The sequence below is a fragment of the Micropterus dolomieu genome, linkage group LG17 (assembly GCF_021292245.1).
Source record: "Micropterus dolomieu isolate WLL.071019.BEF.003 ecotype Adirondacks linkage group LG17, ASM2129224v1, whole genome shotgun sequence".
In the NCBI taxonomy this organism is placed as follows: domain Eukaryota; kingdom Metazoa; phylum Chordata; class Actinopteri; order Centrarchiformes; family Centrarchidae; genus Micropterus; species Micropterus dolomieu.
The window spans coordinates 30,330,710-30,349,290 of NC_060166.1; the positions used below are offsets into that span (position 1 = coordinate 30,330,710).

Below are 18,581 nucleotides of genomic sequence, written 5' to 3' on the forward strand. Positions count from 1 at the left end.
CCCAGCCTTGTGCAGATCAACAATCTTGTCCCTGATGTCCGTAGAAAGCTCTTTGGTCTTGCCCATGGTGGTGATGTTGGATGCTGGTTGTTTGGGTGTTGACAGGTGTCTTTTATACAGGTAACGAGGTGAGGCAGGTGTATTTGATGTAGATAATTGGTTGGGATTGGGGCTGTGTCTTAAAGAAAGACTAACTGGCTTGTAGGAGCCAGAATACTTGCTGTTTGGTAGGGGGTCATATACTTGTTTTTCCTCATCAGATGGTTATCAATTTTTATAAATTCATATGATGTGATTTTCTGGAATTTTCTTTGGGATTCTGTCTTTCACTGTTAGAATGTACATATGATTAAAATTGTAGATTGTTGCATTCTTGGTAAGTGGGCAAACCTGCAAAATCAGCAAGGGGTCAAATACTTATTTCCCCCACTGTATCAAGCCAAGCTCTGCCCTCGGGTGGCTGTGTTGATGTCTATTTAAGAGAAGTGTTGACTTCTGGGGACTGGAATGACATGGGCTAAGTCTTCTCAGATGTACTCGGTCATGCAAATATTCTGTGCTCCACCCCCACACAACAACAGGATCACGCCAGGCCATGGCATGTTTTCTTGTCTCAGAGGGCCCAGTCTGCAGGGTGTCTGTTCCTCTATTGTTGTGTCCATTTGGTGAAGTTAAATCTCACTCTCATGGCAGAACACCATTACAGAGTGACTCAGCAGTATGGCGGGAGCACAGCCATCAAGCACAACAACCCGCTATGCAGATCCACTAATAGAAACAGGAGTCCAAAATAATGTGAACAAGAAATCACAGAAACGGTGTGACACTTACTTTTGGAATAAAAGAATCAAGAGGGATAAATGTTTCTGAATGAGTATATCATCAAAACAATCTCCGACACATACGAGTAACAAGCAGCTATACCATTTGAAGTAAATGTATAGGCTAATCAGATGATTGTGTTTGGAAATTTTACAAATGTGCGTTTCCGCAAAATGTCACTGTCTCAGGACCAAAAGCACAAGCAGGTCATTTACCAAAAGGTTAAACAGCCATGAAAACAGGCCCTTTGATGCCAGCGGGTGGTTTATTTGGCCATCTGGAGCCACAACGTGACAAAAAGTACAAAAAAGCAGGGAAACCTGAGCACAGACCTGCACTGCCAAGCACATACTGCAACAACTTATTATGAGGAAGTTGAAACCACTAAACTGAAGAAGCAATAGTATCTGGCAATTACTGTGTGACAGAAAATGTAGAGCCATAGAAATAAATTCTAGTCACTTTCAAGCAACAATATGTATTCCTAAAATAATTCAGAGGATTTAAGAAGACAGATGTGTTTGTTGGTGTGAAAATCCCCAACTGTTCCCTCTACACAGAATGGGTCCTATCCTGGGATTATACCTCAGCCATGTGCTCCATCTTGCCGCCATGTGTACAATAAGGCTGGAAGACCAAGCACTGCATCTATGAGCCCTCTCACACTATACCTACAGTCCCGACATCACTAGTGCACCGCTCTGCCGCAGAGGCTGTTCCTTAGCAACCGGCTCAGAAAACCGTGTCACCATAGAAACCATCACAGGAGAAAAAAAAAAAAACACATTTGGTAATAAGGTTAGAGTTAGGTTTAGTTAAAGTGCTGATTATTTCTGTGGGATGTTTTGCAACTTATTTGATGATTCAATTCTATCTGCCATATCAGCCAATAAAGCAAAAATCCACATTCCCCTTAATTGTGATAATATCCAGCAGAATGTCAATTCATGTAACGTATGGGTACAATGCTATGTGAAATAAGGCATTTGCACACATTATATATATATATACACACACACACACACACACACACAAAAGGAGAACATAAGCAGCTTGTTAATTACGTGCCAAGTGAATATCCATTAAATAGTGTGCTACACTTTGGTATGAGAGATGGAGTCCTAGAAACCTATTTCTCGTAATACATTTAGCAAATATTCCCAGTTGACTTTGAACCTTCTGGGCTGTCTCTCCCTTTGGGTAAGGATACAAATTCTCAGAGACATGAATGGAGAACAGAACAGACCATCTCTAATCAGAGGCAAAGTTCTACTTCTAAAACCTCAAAATTAAATCACTGCGCTAGATAAACTCAACCTGCATTGACAAAATGTGTAACAAGTCTGCCTCATGTGCAGCATGCTGAGGTAAGCTTCCTATTTGAGATACAATACCACAAATGGGAAGACAGAAAGAGGAGAGAATATTTCAGCCTCCACAACCAAATGTATCTAGGTACTGCATACAGCCATGCTATGAACAGAGAGACAAATAAAGGTCATGCCAGTGTCCTTTGACCTCTATCCAACAAAAGTATCCTTCCCTCTTCCTCTCTTGTGAGCAATTGATGTATTAGAGGTGTAGAAAAAGGCATAGGATAATGGCATTCTCTCAGGTATAGAACATAAGGTTGTCCTGGCTGCCTTGTTCTATGCTTTTCAAATGCAAACATTCTGTCACAGTGCTTTAGGAAACAGGCTATATAGGTTCATCAAGCAACTTATGCAGCTTTAATTTACTTGAAGTGTTAGCCGCCAAATGTGCTCTGAATGACAGTTGTTTGTAGTATGCAGCCTGTAAGACTAAGAGTTTAAGCTTCCTCTCTGAGTAAGGGAAGCACTGAATGTTATGCACAGACAGAGGGTGAGCAAAGGTCAATGTGACTTTCGCAAACTAAAGTAGATAAGACTCTTCAATTCACTGGTACACAATATCACTTTTTTTAATACATACATGCTGTAGCTATAAAACCTAATATGGGCTCCATACTTCATAACGTGTAGGACCACTAGACAGGTTTTGTTTTTTGGGGTTAGCCATTGCCTAATTTATTTCCCCCCAGTGTAAACAACTTGGAAACATGCTTTTGAAAATATTAGAAGCAAAAGTGAGGTTCACAGAATCCCCACCAAATTATAACACCTACCATCTTGCCGTCAACAGTATACAGCCGTTTGACGACTCCAGAGTCCAGCTTAATGGCATCTGTTATGTCAGTCATGACTTGCTCAAAGGAGTGTGCAGTCTTCTTGTTGAGCAAGATCCGTACGGCCTTGCGAGGCTTTACTCCACTGCGGACGATGGTTACCAGTTTGGGCTTAATAAAGTCCTTGCTCTCCTTGGCTTCTGGGAATCCAGTCTTGGCACTACCAAGGGAAGAAGGGTCACGGACGGACACAGCAGTCCTGGCGCCAACTGACCAGTTAGGATTCACATTCTTTGTGTAGTCCACCTTCTTGTAGGGCTCTATGGAAGCACAAACATAGCTCTCCCCTGCAGAAAATCAAGACACGTTAGAATATTTTCTATTTGCCTACAAATAAAAGACACACAAAACAAAGATCCCAGATAGGGTAACACTAGCTTCTTCTGCTCTACTAGACTACTGAATCCTGCATTTTGTTTTGAACTGCATCAGCTGTTAATTTTGGAGGAGTCTGTAACTTCACTGATCTCACATTACTCAACGTAAACTAAATCTGGGGCAAATTTACAATTCAGGAACACTCCTCACCTTCCACCAGCTGGTCCATGCTGGTGATCTTTGTTGTCCCATCAATGGTATATATGGTCCGCACCCCTTGTGGCAGGTTGACATTATCTGACAGAGATCTTGTGAGGTCAGCCAGGAGTGCTTCTATGGACCTAAATCTCTCCTGAGAAATGGCATACACAATGCCTTTGAAGTAGCGGTCCCCATTGCGGTAGAAACGAATCTTCTTGGCCTTCTTTTCTGAGCTCAGTGCTTGCAGTGTCCTGGTTCTGTACAGGCTGCAGTGAGCACTATGAGTGGGACTAGGAAGTCCATTCCCTCTTGAGCCCCTTCGGGTATACCTCTGAGCCTTGTCCCGCTCATCAAAGTGCTCCAGCTCCATGACAGTGCAGTGTTATTACACCCTAAATAATACAAGGAGAATTCTTACTATTTGTTTAAGCTCTTTGAACTTCTATAATACATAAGCCATTAGAGCAATCAGGCTCTCTGTCAGTCTAGTTGCTTTCGCTCCTGAGACAGCACTGATGCAAGCTTTGGTGCTGCCACTGATGCTCCTACACATTATGAAGTAACATGTCACACCCATTTCATGCTCCCTGGTGTGTCTCAATTCGGTCTTAATAGCAATGAAGTTAACATGCATTTGCAGTGGCTAGCGCAACATCAAGATGCATGTTTCGGGATGTTGGGTGAAAGCTTATTGCCATAGGTAAACAACAAAAATCAAAATCTAGCAAGAAAACGGTATAGAACAAATTGGGGGTTTTTTTCTGATGCAATCGATCTTACCTTTGAGGTGAGGACAGATTCAATATAACGTGTATCTGTAAGCGAACTTGTCTCAATGAATCATTTCTTCATTTGATGCCTTATTAGATTAACCATGCGTCCCTTTGTTGCTCCTGTGATGGTGCTCTGTCTGCTTGCTTGACCGCCGTGTGTTCACTCTGCTGTGTGTTCACATGCAGAGAGGAGGCAGGGCTACAGCCAGTGTCCTCCACCCTCCCCTACTCCTCTGCCATTGCAGTGATTTACACCGGACCGCTCCGGTGTCAGAGCTCACCTCTCCGAAACCCTCGGTGCGCGTTCACATTGAGGTTGACCTGCTTGAATAACTCCATCCTTGGATACAGTTATACATTTAAAATAAAAAAAACTATGATCACTAAATCAGCTCACAACCACAGCAACGCGTTTGATTACCTTAAAGCTATCACTCCAGACGTTGGGACTTGGGAAAGTGCTCCCCAAACACATTTCACTATCGACCATAGCTTCATGCTAACGTTACTTTACCAGCTAACGCTAGCAACCTGAAACTATCATGGGTTACAGTGACTTCAGATATTTAAAAAATGAGCGAATCACCTCCTCTTACATTAAACGTTTTCTTTTAGTAACCTAATTACTTTGCTAATACTTACCATGTTCAACAATTATGTAGTGTTAGAAAGTCAGTGTTCAGTTCAGAGCTATGTAAGCAACGCTACAGCTATTTGTTTTTTTGTTTATTCCCCATTAATTTTGCTGCTGTGGCTTAAAATTACTCTACACTGCCTGAGCAGAGTACATGTTGGAGTTACATTTGTCGTTAACAATGCACTACAAATCTGATGTTCCTAGCCTTCCTATCTGGCATATTTTGAGACCAACTCACACAGGTGTAGGTGATGTGTAATTAATTCAGCCACAGCCCAAGCACATGGATAATGTTGAGCTGCTGAAGGAGGCGTTTTACACACTGGGACTAATAAATCTAACTTAAGTATGAACAGAAGACCACCTAATGGTTTATTTGCATGTGGTTTTGTATCAAAATCATCACAGCAGACTGTCATGCTTTCAGAGGCCTACCATTACTTCCTGCATGAATCATTTATGTAGGAGTGGTTCTAGGATATAGGCTATAGTTTTCTAACTATCAGCATTTTTGAATTTGTTCAAACTGATTACTTTATTTTTGGGCTTGCATCCAGCTGGCCTGCTGAAGACATAATTTACTTAGCCTCCAAGTTTGGAAGGTTATTTTCAAAAAGTCACAGTTTGCTGACTAAAATATCTTAATGGATAAATGTCTGACGTGTGGAAAAGCTGAATTACTTTCCTTCTCACTTTAACAACTTTTCCTTTACTAGTAGGCTATGTTAAAAAAATTTGGCAACATATTTCTGTTTTCATTGTCTTTGCTTCTTTATAGAGTATAAAGATGAAGTCTATCCAGTCGATATGATAACAGCATGAAACGTGTTGGACTAGATTTCTTTTTTGACAAACCTGGGAGCAAGTCATTGCAATCGTATGAAACTTCAGCAGCTGAGCAGTTGAAGTAAGAGTATGAGGATAGCGGGTGTTGTATGCTGTACGGACTGTCAAGGCCACTGAAGCATATTTATGATATTGAACACCTTTCATCTTAACTTGTTTAAAACCTCAAATGTTTGGGAAACAAAGGAGACATCAGTGTGTTGTGTGGATTCAGGACTGTGTTTGCCTTCAGGTCCTAAGGATGAGCTCCAGTCTTCTCTTCATTCTCGCAAGGAACAGAAACGGAGGTTGGATTTGGTCGATTCCAGATTGTGCTATCAGAGAAACTGACAGTGGTTTTAAGATGAAATTCTTCTCTGTACAGTCATGGGCAACGTGAAGGCCTACATTGCGTAATGTTCCTGTGTGAGCATGTGTCTCGTAATCCTAATTTGGAGAGAGTTAGTTGACTGGTGACGTATCAACGTGTGGCTTGTGTTTACTGTATATATTCACAAATTCACATGTAATATTTTGCATGTTTTTCCAGGCTTCAAATTGGAACATCTTGCGCTTGTGTGACCTTCTGCCCTTTTTCAGACACAGCAACGACAAAGTAAGGTACATGACCTTCCTGAAAGAGACTCTGCCTCCAAACATTCTTTCTAAAGTAGGTCTATTATTTTTGAAGATAAATTATTTTTGATGAGTATGTCTCATTTTCCTGATTTAATGTTTTGTTTTCCACAGCTTTATAAAGCAGTTGAGTAGAATGTGAGCTATTCATGGAAAAATATACAGAGGAAACGGTATGAACTGTCCTAGTCATAGAGTTATTAAGAGTAAATTTTTAGTTTTTTAACTGCAAAAGTGGGATTTCTGAGGAATGCCTCACAGAAAGCAAAGCCAGCTGCTAAGAAGTCAACTGAGGGTATGATTATGTATTTCCATAATTTATTGGATTGGTCTCTTGATGCATTTGTAGAATAGAATAAAAATAAAATCATATTTGGTCTCACCAGATGTATAAAAACATCACAAGCCTATATAAACATAAAAACATCATTATAACATCAATGCACACTCGCACGCACTCCTCACATCACATTACTACAGTTAATACCACATACACAGTGTACAATATACTTTCTGTACAGAACATTTGTGCAGTTTGTTAAGTTTAGTGCACTATGTATAAAAGATCACTTATAGATCTTTTTGTTTGCCAGAGGTACTCTGTATTGTCGCTGCTTAAACTAAGTATGGAGGGGGTGTTTTGTGTCACCAATGATGGACCAAGCTTTCCTATGTAGAGCTGTACTGTAAATGTCATCTAGTGACTTTGTTGCTGGCCAATTATCTTTCCTGCTGTTTTGACAATCCTGGCCAGCTTGTTTTTTTTATAAGTGTTAGATATCCAAACCAGACAAATATATTTGACACTGGAATACTCTCTATCTGTATTGACTATATGCCTTGCAATCCTGGGATAACAATTGTCAGATTAATAAACTTGTAAACATTGTTTGAGAGTCTTTCTTGCAGTGTGAGTTTAACATAGTATTTCAGTTCATGTCTCATGAAGATGCACTTAGCAGAAGATCTGCAAACAAGTAAATCAGTCATCTGTCACAATAACCAATCCTCTGACAATGGATCAAATGTTTCCTCCAGCTCATGGCCTTAGCACAGTGCATGCCCCGCCAATACTGTTGGACAAATCTGCTGTTCCCCAGGGACAAATGCTACCAGTGTACCAGGATCAATTTCTCCCTGCCTCATTTCAGTCTGTGGAAAATAACTATGTGAACCGGACCTCTGAATCTCACTTCATGTGCTTTCACATCAGCAGTGATCAGCTGCACTTCTTTACCACAGATGGGACCTCACCCATCGTTAGGCCATGTCTTATGGGATGTCACCCTTGGCCTGGTGGATCCCGTTGCTCTCCCATCAGTGAGTTTTGGTCAAGCCTACATCCCACCTGAACAGACTACGGTAACAAACTTTATCATACCCCCAGTAGAAGAATGTCAGGTCAGGAGGGGACACCTCAGGTTGGCCCAGCCGATATTTTACAAACCAACCACTCGTGTCATTGTCTTTGTTTGAAAGAGAAACTTCAAGTTCTGATGAGAATGGAAATCAGCCAGTGTCAGATGCTCTGTGATATTTAAGACTCCTTCAGGAGAGTGACCTTTGTAGTAGCAGTCCTTTCCTTGTTTGTGAAAATGTACCTAGCAATAAACTTCATTCTGATTCTGATTCCACAGGATGTGGTCAATCATTTTTGGCTGGATTTGCTGTTAGATACCAATGGTAACTTGTGCTTCCCTGATGCTACTCTTGTAAACGTTCTTTCATCTTACTAACTATATGGACTATATGTCACTGGCCAAATATTAGAGAAACATATGTATAGTTATTGGTTAAAGTGTTTCATGTTGGTCTATAATGCAGAAGATACATAAGAAGTTTATGGGTTTGCTGACAGTCTTTCTATCATATTATTGAGTTAGAGCAGCTTTTTCTGATTTGCTTGAGGGGGTACACATACGGTAAGTTGCATACATGTCTAAATACGGTAGGTCTTCATTATGGCCAACAAATTGGTTAGCTCATAGTAACAAAGTCTGAGGGCTGTGTACAGCATAGTACACAGATCTCAATAAGTGCATTTTCGATTCAATAAAAGTGCTTGTAGTTTTCACCATTGTTGTGAAAAAGTTTGCACGGGCAGATTATTTTACTATATATTTTATTTTTTGACAGAACATTGTAAGAATTATGATAGCTGTGCATCAATTGTAGAGGTAAATAAAGCAGATCAGTCATATTTTATTGTATTTACCATTTGACAATTTAAAAAAAATGGCCAATCCATATCAGTCACTAATTTGTTAAATAAATTGAAAGCTTGCTGTATTGTTTTGTCTTGCAGTTGAATGCTTTCTTGAATACAGTTGTGAATAATGCACTCAAATATTGCCAGTTTATCTCTGAAATGAATGTTAGTTTTGACTAAATGAGCAGTCAAGCCGAAATTGCTATTTTACAATTAAATTATTTTCAGGAATTTGAAAAATATGCATTTATGTTGATACGAGAGTACTCGGCAGCAAAACAAATCTCATGAACCGCCCCCCATAAAATAATGTATAAACGTATTTATTTGTATTTTTGAATTCTTCCTTAATACTTTCCATTCTTAATTTCTTAAAATTTGACTCAGAATAGGAACAGAATATTTACATATAATACTCTGGACTCAATCCCTCCTTGGATAAGAAATGTAAAAAAAAGTTTGTATTTTCCTGTTTATATTCCTATTATAACAAAAATAATTTACAGAATAAACCATATGAATGATGAAATTACTCTTAACATGTGGTAATAAATACAGCCACTAGATGGAGGTATTAAACTGACAGATTAGTCTTGGATTTAAACACATCAAAACCGCTCAAATCTATGCTGCGCTTACCTTTTTCAGCACAAAATAAAAAGTATGAATCCCAAAATCTTCAAAAACAATGAATTTCTTGTTTATTTAAATAGTTTCTGTATTTCAGGTGGGAAATACATCTCAATGTGCAGAGTACTTGAAAGCCATCTGAAAATTACATTTACCTGCTGGGGTCTTAAAGCTGGAGTTTAGAAGACAAACCAGATCACTCAAAAAAACCGCATCACACTTCAAAATCACATTTTGTTAAATGTTCTGTCCATACATCAAACTAATAGCATCTAGTTTTTAACATTTTAAAAATATGTGGATATAACTGAATTGAATGCAGAAGACAGCACTGCAAATTGTAGCGGACACAAATATAAACAGCAGTTGAGGCATTAACATTGTAGTAACCCTCATTTACAGGAGTCAACACTCACTTGCTACGTACTGAAGGTCAATCAAAAATACACAATAGACCATAGATCAAATTTTACAGCTTAGGTTTAACAAAATGTTAGATTTTTGCATATCATTTGACATTTGCAGGCACATTCACAGCGATTACTCCTCATTTGAAATACCACGGGGGAAGCAACAGTATAGCAGATTCTTTTTGGTCTGAAACAGTTAACACACATATTTTTAATAATTCCTTCAAAGTATGTAAATTGCACAATTTATAGATTTCAGTGTCTACTCAATGACAATTCCAGTGCTTTCTTAGTACAAAGAGCAGAGTGATAATACCTGAATGTTATAGTGTGTATCAATATACTGTACACACAAAATGAATGTTACACTTTAGGTTATATAGTGCCGTTTTTCTTCATTAGGTCCATCTACCTTATTTTAAATAAAGATTAAAGTGCTCAAGACATGTATCAAACTATAGGATATGCAAATAACAGTAGTTATGTTGTAAATATAGAACACATTTTTATAAATAATGAATATTAAATATAGATTTATTTGATGGAACAATACAAATTATGCTTTAAGGCATTGCTGAGGGAATGAGGCACTGCCGGCTATTTGTCCGATTTCTCCACTTGCTTCTCACTCTGTGGCTTTTCCTGAAGCTTGTAGTCTTCCAAAATGGCCTGTGCCGTTTGCTTGCCAGTCCTTTTCACCACAGCTTTGATCCCCAGGTTGTCAACATTGAAGGCAGTGATACCGACATTAATGGCAGAATTGACAGCGTTGTCTGTGGCTTGTCCTGCTGCTGCCCCGTACCTTCATCAGAAGTCATATTCGGTGAGAGGTCAGAAACAGAGGATTTGGGAAGAATTAATTAATATGCAGTGCAAGGATTGCAAAGATGCCATGCTGTATATGAGATTTAATGTGACGATTACATCCATGCAAGTGCGCAATCTCAAATTAACACATTTCTGACTGCCAATATGTGAATTTTAATCATTTTCCCCCTATGATTCAGAAATCCAAGGGCGGGAAATATAGACATAATACATTTTTGTATTATTGTTTCCCACAACATCAATGTATATTGAAATTTAATTAAGAAACCATTAATGATAAAATAGCTAGATGGGAATATTTTTTTTAACTAAATACCTGACAAATCAAGTTACATCAGTTAAAGGAGAAATTAAACTATAAAAACTATATCTCAATAATCAACTATATTTTGCTCATCATTGGAACAATTCATTCAAAAAACGAAGATTTTAAAGTCAGGCAGGACTGAAATGTTGCTAATTGTGAAATTTCCATTGGAAAGATTTGAACAGCAGCGCCCCCATATGAATTTCCACATAGGGAAGGTAGTAAATTGGCACAGAATAGATGACCAGAGTGCTTTGTGCAAGAGCCAAATCATTCTTTAAAAAAGAAAAAAGAAAAAAAAGGAGGCTTGTATCATGCTTGTGATTAGTGGTTAAAAGAGGTGAATAATTAGGGAAAATTACATTTCTTCTCATTAGGTGGGTCAAAGATGTTTTGTAGACCCCTAAATCTGCAAACAAATTGAAAAGCAAAGTAAGTGAGTGCATGTTTGGTTTGCATGTATAATAGAGGTAATTTGCAATATATATATCTCAAAAACCTGTCCAGCAAGCAGTGTTGAGCAAAATGTGCAATGCTTTACATTAAAGCCAGTGACAAGTAATTTTAAAAGAGAAGAGAAGAATTACTTGTGTTTTACGGTGGTGACTGTTTCTGATGCTACACTCGTGGTAATGTTCTTTGCTGCTACTTCCAAACCAGTCCACATGGTCGCAAATCCTGGGTAAATACACAAAATACAAGGCATGTTAGGCACGTTTAAAAAAAAAAAAAAAAAAAAAAGGTACACAAAAGATACATTGACTGTGCAGTATATTTTATTACTTTTGATACCAGCTTTTAACAGTTTGTGTATTTCTGACAACTCTTACTTCTTTTTTTTTTTCCTCAACCTTTTCATCTTTACTTGATTTAGGCGAGTTGCACTTACATTTGTTGAACTAAGGTTAATGACAATAAAGCATTACGATTCTAATACAATGTCCTCTTAGAGAATATGTATGTAATGTAAATATACTCTACCTTGCACTCCGCTGGCAGCCACCACCATGGCTCCATCTATGTTGGAACGTCCATCCTTGTCTTTCCTAATGGACTCTGGGATCAGCTTGCCTCCGTGTTTTTTCACATGTGGAGCCAACTCTCGACCGACACAGCTCGCGACTGTACACACCCCGTCCACTACAGTAACACAAGCATTATTCAGTCAGAGATCCACTGCCAAATAACCACACAAGGTCAGTAAAACATGCTGACTGGGGATGACTTAGTCACCTAGAAACTGGCTGACTTTGACAGCTCCCCCTGTCGCTTGCTTGGCAACATGGAGGCCTTTGGTGACTGTGGGGCTGACGTGGGTGGGTTTGTCCTCTGGAGTGATGTGCTCTCTGAGTTTAGATGCACCTTTGTGAATGGCCTTGCCTGTGAACTCGGCTCCCTTCACCAGGCCCCAGCTTAGCCAGGACGCACCTGAGAGGACAACAGGATCACACAGGGCTAGTCCTGCTGTCTCTAGTCTTTCCTAACTAAAAGCATAAAGATATTTTAGGGGGAAGATGCAGTTCGACCTCACCTGTCAGGATCCCACTTGCCACCTTTTCACTCCACTCAGGCAGAGGCGTATCCTCCTGTGTTGCTGCAGGTTCACTTTCCTCAGGTGTCGCGATGGCCACCTTCTGACTGAGATTAATGGCGTCTGCAGCTTCATCTGGAGCCTGATTATATAGACACATAGGTTAGCTACTGTATGATGAAGACAGAACGTGGGCTGAAAATAAGACCTGCTTGTCAGTCAAAATTGTTGAAATGCTTTTCTGCTTCTTTGTGCAAGCTGTGAACAACTCCATTCAGTACTTGTCTCCAAGTAACACCACCACCTCCCCCCCCCAATTCACATAATAGCTCCTCTTATGATTCTGTCCTCATTACAATGCGCTACTTGTTTGCCACAAAGAGATTACCATATAAAAATGTGCGGTCACAAAACAGTCTGCCTTTGTGCTGAAAACGTCAAAATTTCTAATTGACCCAAAAAATGAAAGGAACACAAAAGTACCTACTTGCTCATAGGGAATTACGTCCATCAGAGACAGCTAGATAGAGAAGATAACTAGCCTGACTGCATACTTCAGAAATGACCTTGTTTGGCATCGATCTGAGCCAGAGTCTCTCCCTCCATCGTGGCTGAACTGGCACTTGTCTTTCATCTGAAGCTCTGAGGTTGTTCTAACTACTGCAGATAAGAGCATTATAACTGATTAATTCTCCTCACCTGCCTGTCTCAAATCCCCTCGATGCTGAGGCAGGGGTAACTTGGAGAAGTGTGCCAGCTCAAAAGTAAGCAGGAGCCAGTGTTTCAGATTGAATATCTGCTGTGTTTCCTCTGCTTGCACAATTTGTTTGTGATGACTGACTTAGGGGAAGGGTGGAGGGTGCCTTTTGTGTCAGTCTACACTTTCGACTGCATTTTAGCAAACAAAATAAAAATCTTTAAGTGTAAGGACAAATTATTTAGGTGACCCAAATGTATTTTTCGGTATGGGAAACTTTGATTTGTTAAGTCTACATTAACAGCTGAAGCTCAGGCATTCTTATATTACATTAATAGTATGGACTAATTAAAACTGATGAATGGGATCTCAACTTTCAAAAAATACGCAAAATGAAGATGTACCCACTTTTACATGCCTGTAACTACCAACAGCGGCAGTACACTCTTAACTTCTGTCATTTGCCTAAAATAGCTCTCCCACTGGCACAAGAGGATTTGCCAAAAGGCATTGTGTAACAATTCTTTGGTGACTTGAAATACTTATTAAACATATTCTCATGTGAGAACAGTAAATACATTTCAGAGGCAAGTTTCTCAGAGCATTTGGCAGCATTTCCCCAGAGGATGTCAAAACATGTGTTGTGTTGTCGCATTTCTGTCTACACAGCAACACTGACCTGAATCCTGAGATCTGTCATCTGGGACAGCAGGTCTTGAAACAGTGCTCTGTCTGCAGCAGGTAGCTCAGAGGACAACACTACCCCAACATAATAGCCTGGAGCTGGCGCCATCATGTCCGGAAACATAAACACACCAGTGTTACACAGTAGCACTGGAGAGTCCATGGCCATGAGAGGGTATAGCCAGTCACACACCTGCCAGGAAGCAAAAGAATGTTGGAGGAATGGAGGAATAAAGAAGCAACAGCTGGAAAATGTGAGAATAAAAAAATGATGTTTATCAGCCCATAATTTCCTATTTATTTATTTATAACAATGTAATCTATATACAGATTGAATTTACATGGAAGTCATATGTAAGAGGGGAAGAGAGCTTTAAAAAAGAGAGAGTGATAACAAATATAAACCTCAAAATGATGAGCCTTACATGTATAATGGTGATTCTGATTACTAACACAGTGAACTGTCTGAGGGAAGACAAACCAGAGGACACGTCTCACTCTGACTGCTGCATGTCTAACAGGATTACAGGGCATAACAGTGTAAGCAGGGTTTAGCTAATTACTTGCACTCATGTGAATCATTGATGTCACCCACTAGCAAAAGCACCTGGGAAATTCCCCATTGAAAAGTCAAATGTCGGTCCCATGATCCACTACTGTCAGTCTAGTGGTTGTTTTATCTTATCACTTGTTGTAGTGCTACATGTGACCTCCACATTTACAAACCCATCTAGAGGTTCAAAGGCCTCATGGTCTGTACACTAGCTAAAGTAAAAGTGCAGATTGAAGTACCTAAATGTGATTTATTCCTGTGCATTTCACTGACTAAATTAAAGCAAGGCAGAAAAACAGAAATATCTGGTGAACATCTCAGAATAATTTGAGTAATGTAAAAATGTGTGTGCTATAAAAAAAGACTATATATAAAATATTTCATGGTGACACAGATGCACAATGCAGAATATTCCTAACTTAGTTTAGTTGCTATGTTAATAATCTGACAAATAAAGGACCCAACTCCCTGTTGTGTAACATATTTTCACACAATCTTAGCTGCTAGACAGTTGCAGGGCTTTTCCTTCATGAAGAATTTTAAACAGAAAACGTTTTGCTGAATTTCCATCTTTCAAGAGTTGCCTTTACTGCATCACTGCCAACTGTAACTGCAACAGCAGAATCACTCCAGTGTTTTGGATTGCATCAGAGTGCACGGGTATAACTATTTTCTGGTATTTCACTGTGTATTTTAAGCACTAGAATGTAAAAAAGATGTGCTATTGCAGGCTTTTGTGAAACACGTGATGTGCAACAGTATTTTATGCTTGAACTCTTTGTAAACCCGACTATAATTTAGATTAAACTAACATTTTTCAATTAGTCATAAGTTCATCTGTGTTTTCTATATGTGGAGGAAGTTCATGTCTGTCATGACTGAGGTATCATTTTTGTCCAATTTTAAACCAGTCACAAACATGATTGTTGAGACTGACAGGAGGATAACATCATATCCATAAACCCATTGGGATTAGGGCACTGACTAAATAACGCTCACATGATCACAGCCATAGTGCAAGGGATAGAAATCATTAACGAGCCTATTTTCTCCTGATGATGACTCACAATCAAAGAGGTCTTGAACTGAGCAAACATCTTACAAAATCAGGTTAAAGGGCACGAGCAAGACTGAAGAGAACTGGTGACACTGCATTGATGACATTTCACTTGCAGTTATTGCATCAGATGGGCACGAGTGTGGCTTGTCTAGTCCTTTCAAGGTTTGCAACAGAAAGTGCTGTAGTGTGCTGAAAAAACCTGTGGGAAAATATGTATTTTCTCTTACCTGCAGAAATGCTGGTGGTCGGTTGGGCATTCTATCAGAGTGATCACTACTAAACTTCACCAGCCGCAGGTAGCCCGGGTATGATGGGGCACTCACTTGCCCTTCAGGTGTGACAAAGAATATCTGTACACCATGAGGGATATACAGTAGCTCCTCTCCCTCTTCGCCCATACTCTGGGGAGATGGTGTTGAGTTAGATGTACGACTGTAGAACTCATCCCCAACCAATGACATTTCCCCTGCATCTGTCCCATATGAGATAGACAAGTGGCCGTCAGCCGCCTGAGGAGAGTAAGCTGGAGGCTGCTCGACTAGAACCGCAGGCTGTCTGGTAGGTGAAAGAGGTAGACCCTCACTACTGCACACAGGCATGCCTCCTACAGCTCCTGCTGCCTGGCCATTAGCCGACAGTGGGTTTGGGGGAGCTGGCCTCTCTGGCTTCTTGTTGATGGGAAGTTTTGGGTAAAGACCTTCTGCAGACATGTCTGTAGCACCAGGGACAGACACACTGCTAGTGTTCAGTGTAGGTGCAGATCCAAGGTCAAAGCTGGTCTCTAGTATGGCCAGACGAGTGGTGATGTTGTTCAGCGTCTCCTGCATCTTCTGCTGCATCTGTCTGGCTAATTCCCAGGAGCTGCCGACACACTCCTCCCCCTGTGAGGGCACACTGGTGGCCCTGAGAAGGTGCTGTCGCCCTCGCTTGTAGAGCTCCAGGGCCTGTACCTTGTCTCCAGCTTCGTCTAAAGTGAGCCCTTTATTGATGCATTCAAAGGCCCTCTCATAGCCATCTTTGATCATTTGTAGTCTGGCATTGTCGAATGCATCTTGTTTAGCTTTCTCCATTCCCTCTGAAACAAGACAATTAGCTTTATTTTATAATTTGCTGTATCCATCCAAACATGTCTGACACTGACACATCACATGTGTATATAAGTTATCACACACGCTAAGTTAGAGCGGTAACGACAAAAACATAGGGGGAAAGACCTTAGCTAACGTTAGACGGTGATTATAACGTTACTTAAATTTTACAGCTTACTTAACTTTGGCCCCAGTGTTTAGCTCACCTTGTCCACAATCATAAGTGATTTCCCATCACTCGGAAACAAAGTAAGTGATATGACAAGTCTTTATTAAACGTAAACGTTACCCGATTCCCTCTAACTTAGTTATGTGCGTTTGTCCATTATCTGGTATAAAAGAGGTCGATAAAGTAGGCTAACACAGGCTTATGTTAACGATAAAGTCGCCAACAACAGCTACGAGTTCACCTGTTACGCCATGATGCCTCTGTACCAACAGCAACATAAATATAACACTGACAAGTTAACATAATGTGCGACTTAGCATTAGCTTCTTCGTTAGCTAACGGTATGCACGCTTAACTTACCTCAGTGAGCGAAAAACTCAAGACAAATAGCTCAATTAGCCAGTTAGCTATGTAGTAGCTAACGTTACGTGTTCGTGTCAAATCCTTCTAGTTGTCGAACAGCAATAACTTCAACCGTCCACCTGAGTAAAGTTGTTGTATGTTGGCAGTGGCTGCTGGACTTTTTCACGACACACCGACGTACTGCAGGTTAGTGATGTTACGTAAACAACTGTCCACAGTATTGACCTATCAGAGCAAAAGTATCGTGGCAGGATGTGTCGCCTCAGACATCTTGCCTACGCCCACCACAATGTCATACATCTGGCCCGAGCCTTTAGCTTTATTTTGAAAGCATTAACCGGAAGTGTGAGTATGCTACTAGAACTGCATCGACGGTGAATTGATTTAAATTGTTGCAGTTCGTCCCTGTGACCATTGAAGGGCAGTAAACCACCACTCTATGATCATTTGTCCACGCTAGGCGGGGTGGACAGTTCCATATAATCCATAGACTGTACAAAAAAAAGTTATAATCACGATATTTTACTGCTGACTAGTGGGCACAGTGAGGAACAGCACTAAATTCCAATTGGTTAAGTTAACGTCAATGCAGAAATAGCGTACTAACATTTCCTGTGTAGCCTATACTTTAAAAATACAGTGACTAAATGGAAGCGTTTAGAAACGAACAAACTATGATTTTAATTGTTTTCAAGTGATCACAGAGACTACAACGCTATTTTCAGTGGGAATAATATGGAGTTAATATTGATTATAAATGAATAGTCTTTAGACATATCAATAAGCATCAAAATAAGCATGCAATATAAAGCCCTATGTAATGCATTTTGATAAGTACCTGTAAGAAATCGGGAGACTTATGGAAAGCCGATGAGATCATTATTCTTGACCTTGTTCCATGTTTTAAATGTCTGTTAATTTCGTTTTATATCAGCTGGCGTTTATAAACGCAGTTGCAAAGGCCAATCAGCGTTTGTGAATGCAGCTCAATGGCCGGCACACGTGAAGAGCATAAAAATCAACTTTCAAATTTAGCAATACCTTTGGAATTTCTATACAGTACACAAAGGTTGAATATCACTTTAAACATGAAGTCAAACCTTGGGTCTAGCTTTTCTCCAGCTGCTTTTCTCCCAGAATGGGAACCAGAACTGGGACCATGTGAGTTTGCAATGGTTAAACAAAAATCCAAAATAAAAAACTAAACAAAAACCAAATTTATAAATTACGTTCTTAGACAAATAAAATTTGTTGAAATTAAATTGAATGCTGCTGTTATAAGCTATACTACACCAACCAAGCTGTATTTGTACTGATGTCATCTCAGAGAGAGCCCTGCTGCTGAGAAAGTCGTATTTCCACATAATTTCTTGGGGCAAGAACCAACACTAGACTGATAAGTTTGATGTAGAGGTGACCACTTCAATGCAACATCTGACCTTTCCATGTTTAGTGGCTTGCAATATCAGGAATAGAGCAGAGAAATCTGCTTAGGGCTCTGAATCATAAGCTAAGCTCAAAAACAATTGGTCAAAGAAAGAGGAAATGGCCACTTTGCTCAAGACTTTGATACCACACAATATGGTTGTTTGATAATATTTGCTTATGATATGTTTCCGCATAATTGATAAATT

The 18,581-nt window shown here is 39.8% G+C and overlaps 2 protein-coding genes and 1 long non-coding RNA gene across 11 annotated transcripts in view; 1 reads left to right on the forward strand and 2 right to left on the reverse strand.

Moving 5' to 3' along the window:
- The window catches only part of dclk1b (doublecortin-like kinase 1b), a 32,677-nt gene extending 27,395 nt beyond the window's left edge, over window positions 1–5,282 (reverse strand). For 2 of the 6 annotated variants that reach the window (XM_046073212.1, XM_046073214.1), the window contains exons 1-4: window positions 4,963–5,173; window positions 4,328–4,660; window positions 3,557–3,939; window positions 2,969–3,315 (exon numbers count right to left, since the gene is read on the reverse strand). In XM_046073212.1, the coding sequence (XP_045929168.1) occupies window positions 2,969–3,315; window positions 3,557–3,917 (708 nt within the window). In that variant the 5' untranslated portion in view covers window positions 3,918–3,939; window positions 4,328–4,660; window positions 4,963–5,173. Of the gene's footprint in view, window positions 1–2,968; window positions 3,316–3,556; window positions 3,940–4,327; window positions 4,661–4,962; window positions 5,174–5,195 lie in introns of those variants that run through there. The other 4 variants (XM_046073209.1, XM_046073208.1, XM_046073211.1 and 1 more) reach the window with 4 other exon arrangements.
- On the forward strand, window positions 5,253–8,047 carry LOC123985582. 2 transcript variants are annotated; one of them, XR_006828708.1, is made up of 3 exons: window positions 5,253–5,303; window positions 5,736–6,452; window positions 6,533–8,047. It is a non-coding gene; the product is annotated as an uncharacterized LOC123985582 (long non-coding RNA). The 2 variants fall into 2 exon arrangements; XR_006828707.1 differs by lacking the exon at window positions 5,253–5,303 and having other exon boundaries at window positions 5,325–6,452.
- A 1,258-nt stretch (window positions 8,048–9,305) lies between these two features.
- spartb (spartin b) lies at window positions 9,306–17,919 on the reverse strand. Of its 3 annotated transcripts, XM_046074538.1 has the most exons (9): window positions 16,945–17,211; window positions 15,555–16,402; window positions 13,710–13,907; window positions 12,334–12,475; window positions 12,036–12,230; window positions 11,784–11,942; window positions 11,390–11,480; window positions 11,165–11,211; window positions 9,306–10,469 (listed from the first exon to the last, which is right to left on the reverse strand). In XM_046074538.1, the coding sequence occupies exons 2-9, from the start codon at window positions 16,395–16,397 to the stop codon at window positions 10,363–10,365; spliced, it is 1,782 nt and encodes a 593-aa protein (XP_045930494.1). In that variant the 5' UTR covers window positions 16,398–16,402; window positions 16,945–17,211; the 3' UTR covers window positions 9,306–10,362. The 3 variants fall into 3 exon arrangements, with proteins under 3 accessions (XP_045930494.1, XP_045930493.1, XP_045930492.1); XM_046074537.1 differs by lacking the exons at window positions 11,165–11,211; window positions 16,945–17,211 and adding an exon at window positions 17,786–17,919; XM_046074536.1 differs by lacking the exon at window positions 11,165–11,211 and having other exon boundaries at window positions 16,945–17,212.
- Window positions 17,920–18,581: the final 662 nt, after the last annotated feature.

Bases quoted from the DNA above. Each gene is read 5' to 3' on its own strand.
- spartb (XM_046074537.1), bottom strand. From the start codon at position 16,397: ATGGAGAAAGCTAAACAAGATGCATTCGACAATGCCAGACTACAAATG. The intron at 12,476-13,709 runs GTCAGTGTTGCT...CTATATAATCAG, and splicing joins TGACAGATCTCAGGATTCAG to GCTCCAGATGAAGCTGCAGA. The intron at 12,231-12,333 runs GTGAGGTCGAAC...TTGTCCTCTCAG, and splicing joins GGCAAGTGGGATCCTGACAG to GTGCGTCCTGGCTAAGCTGG.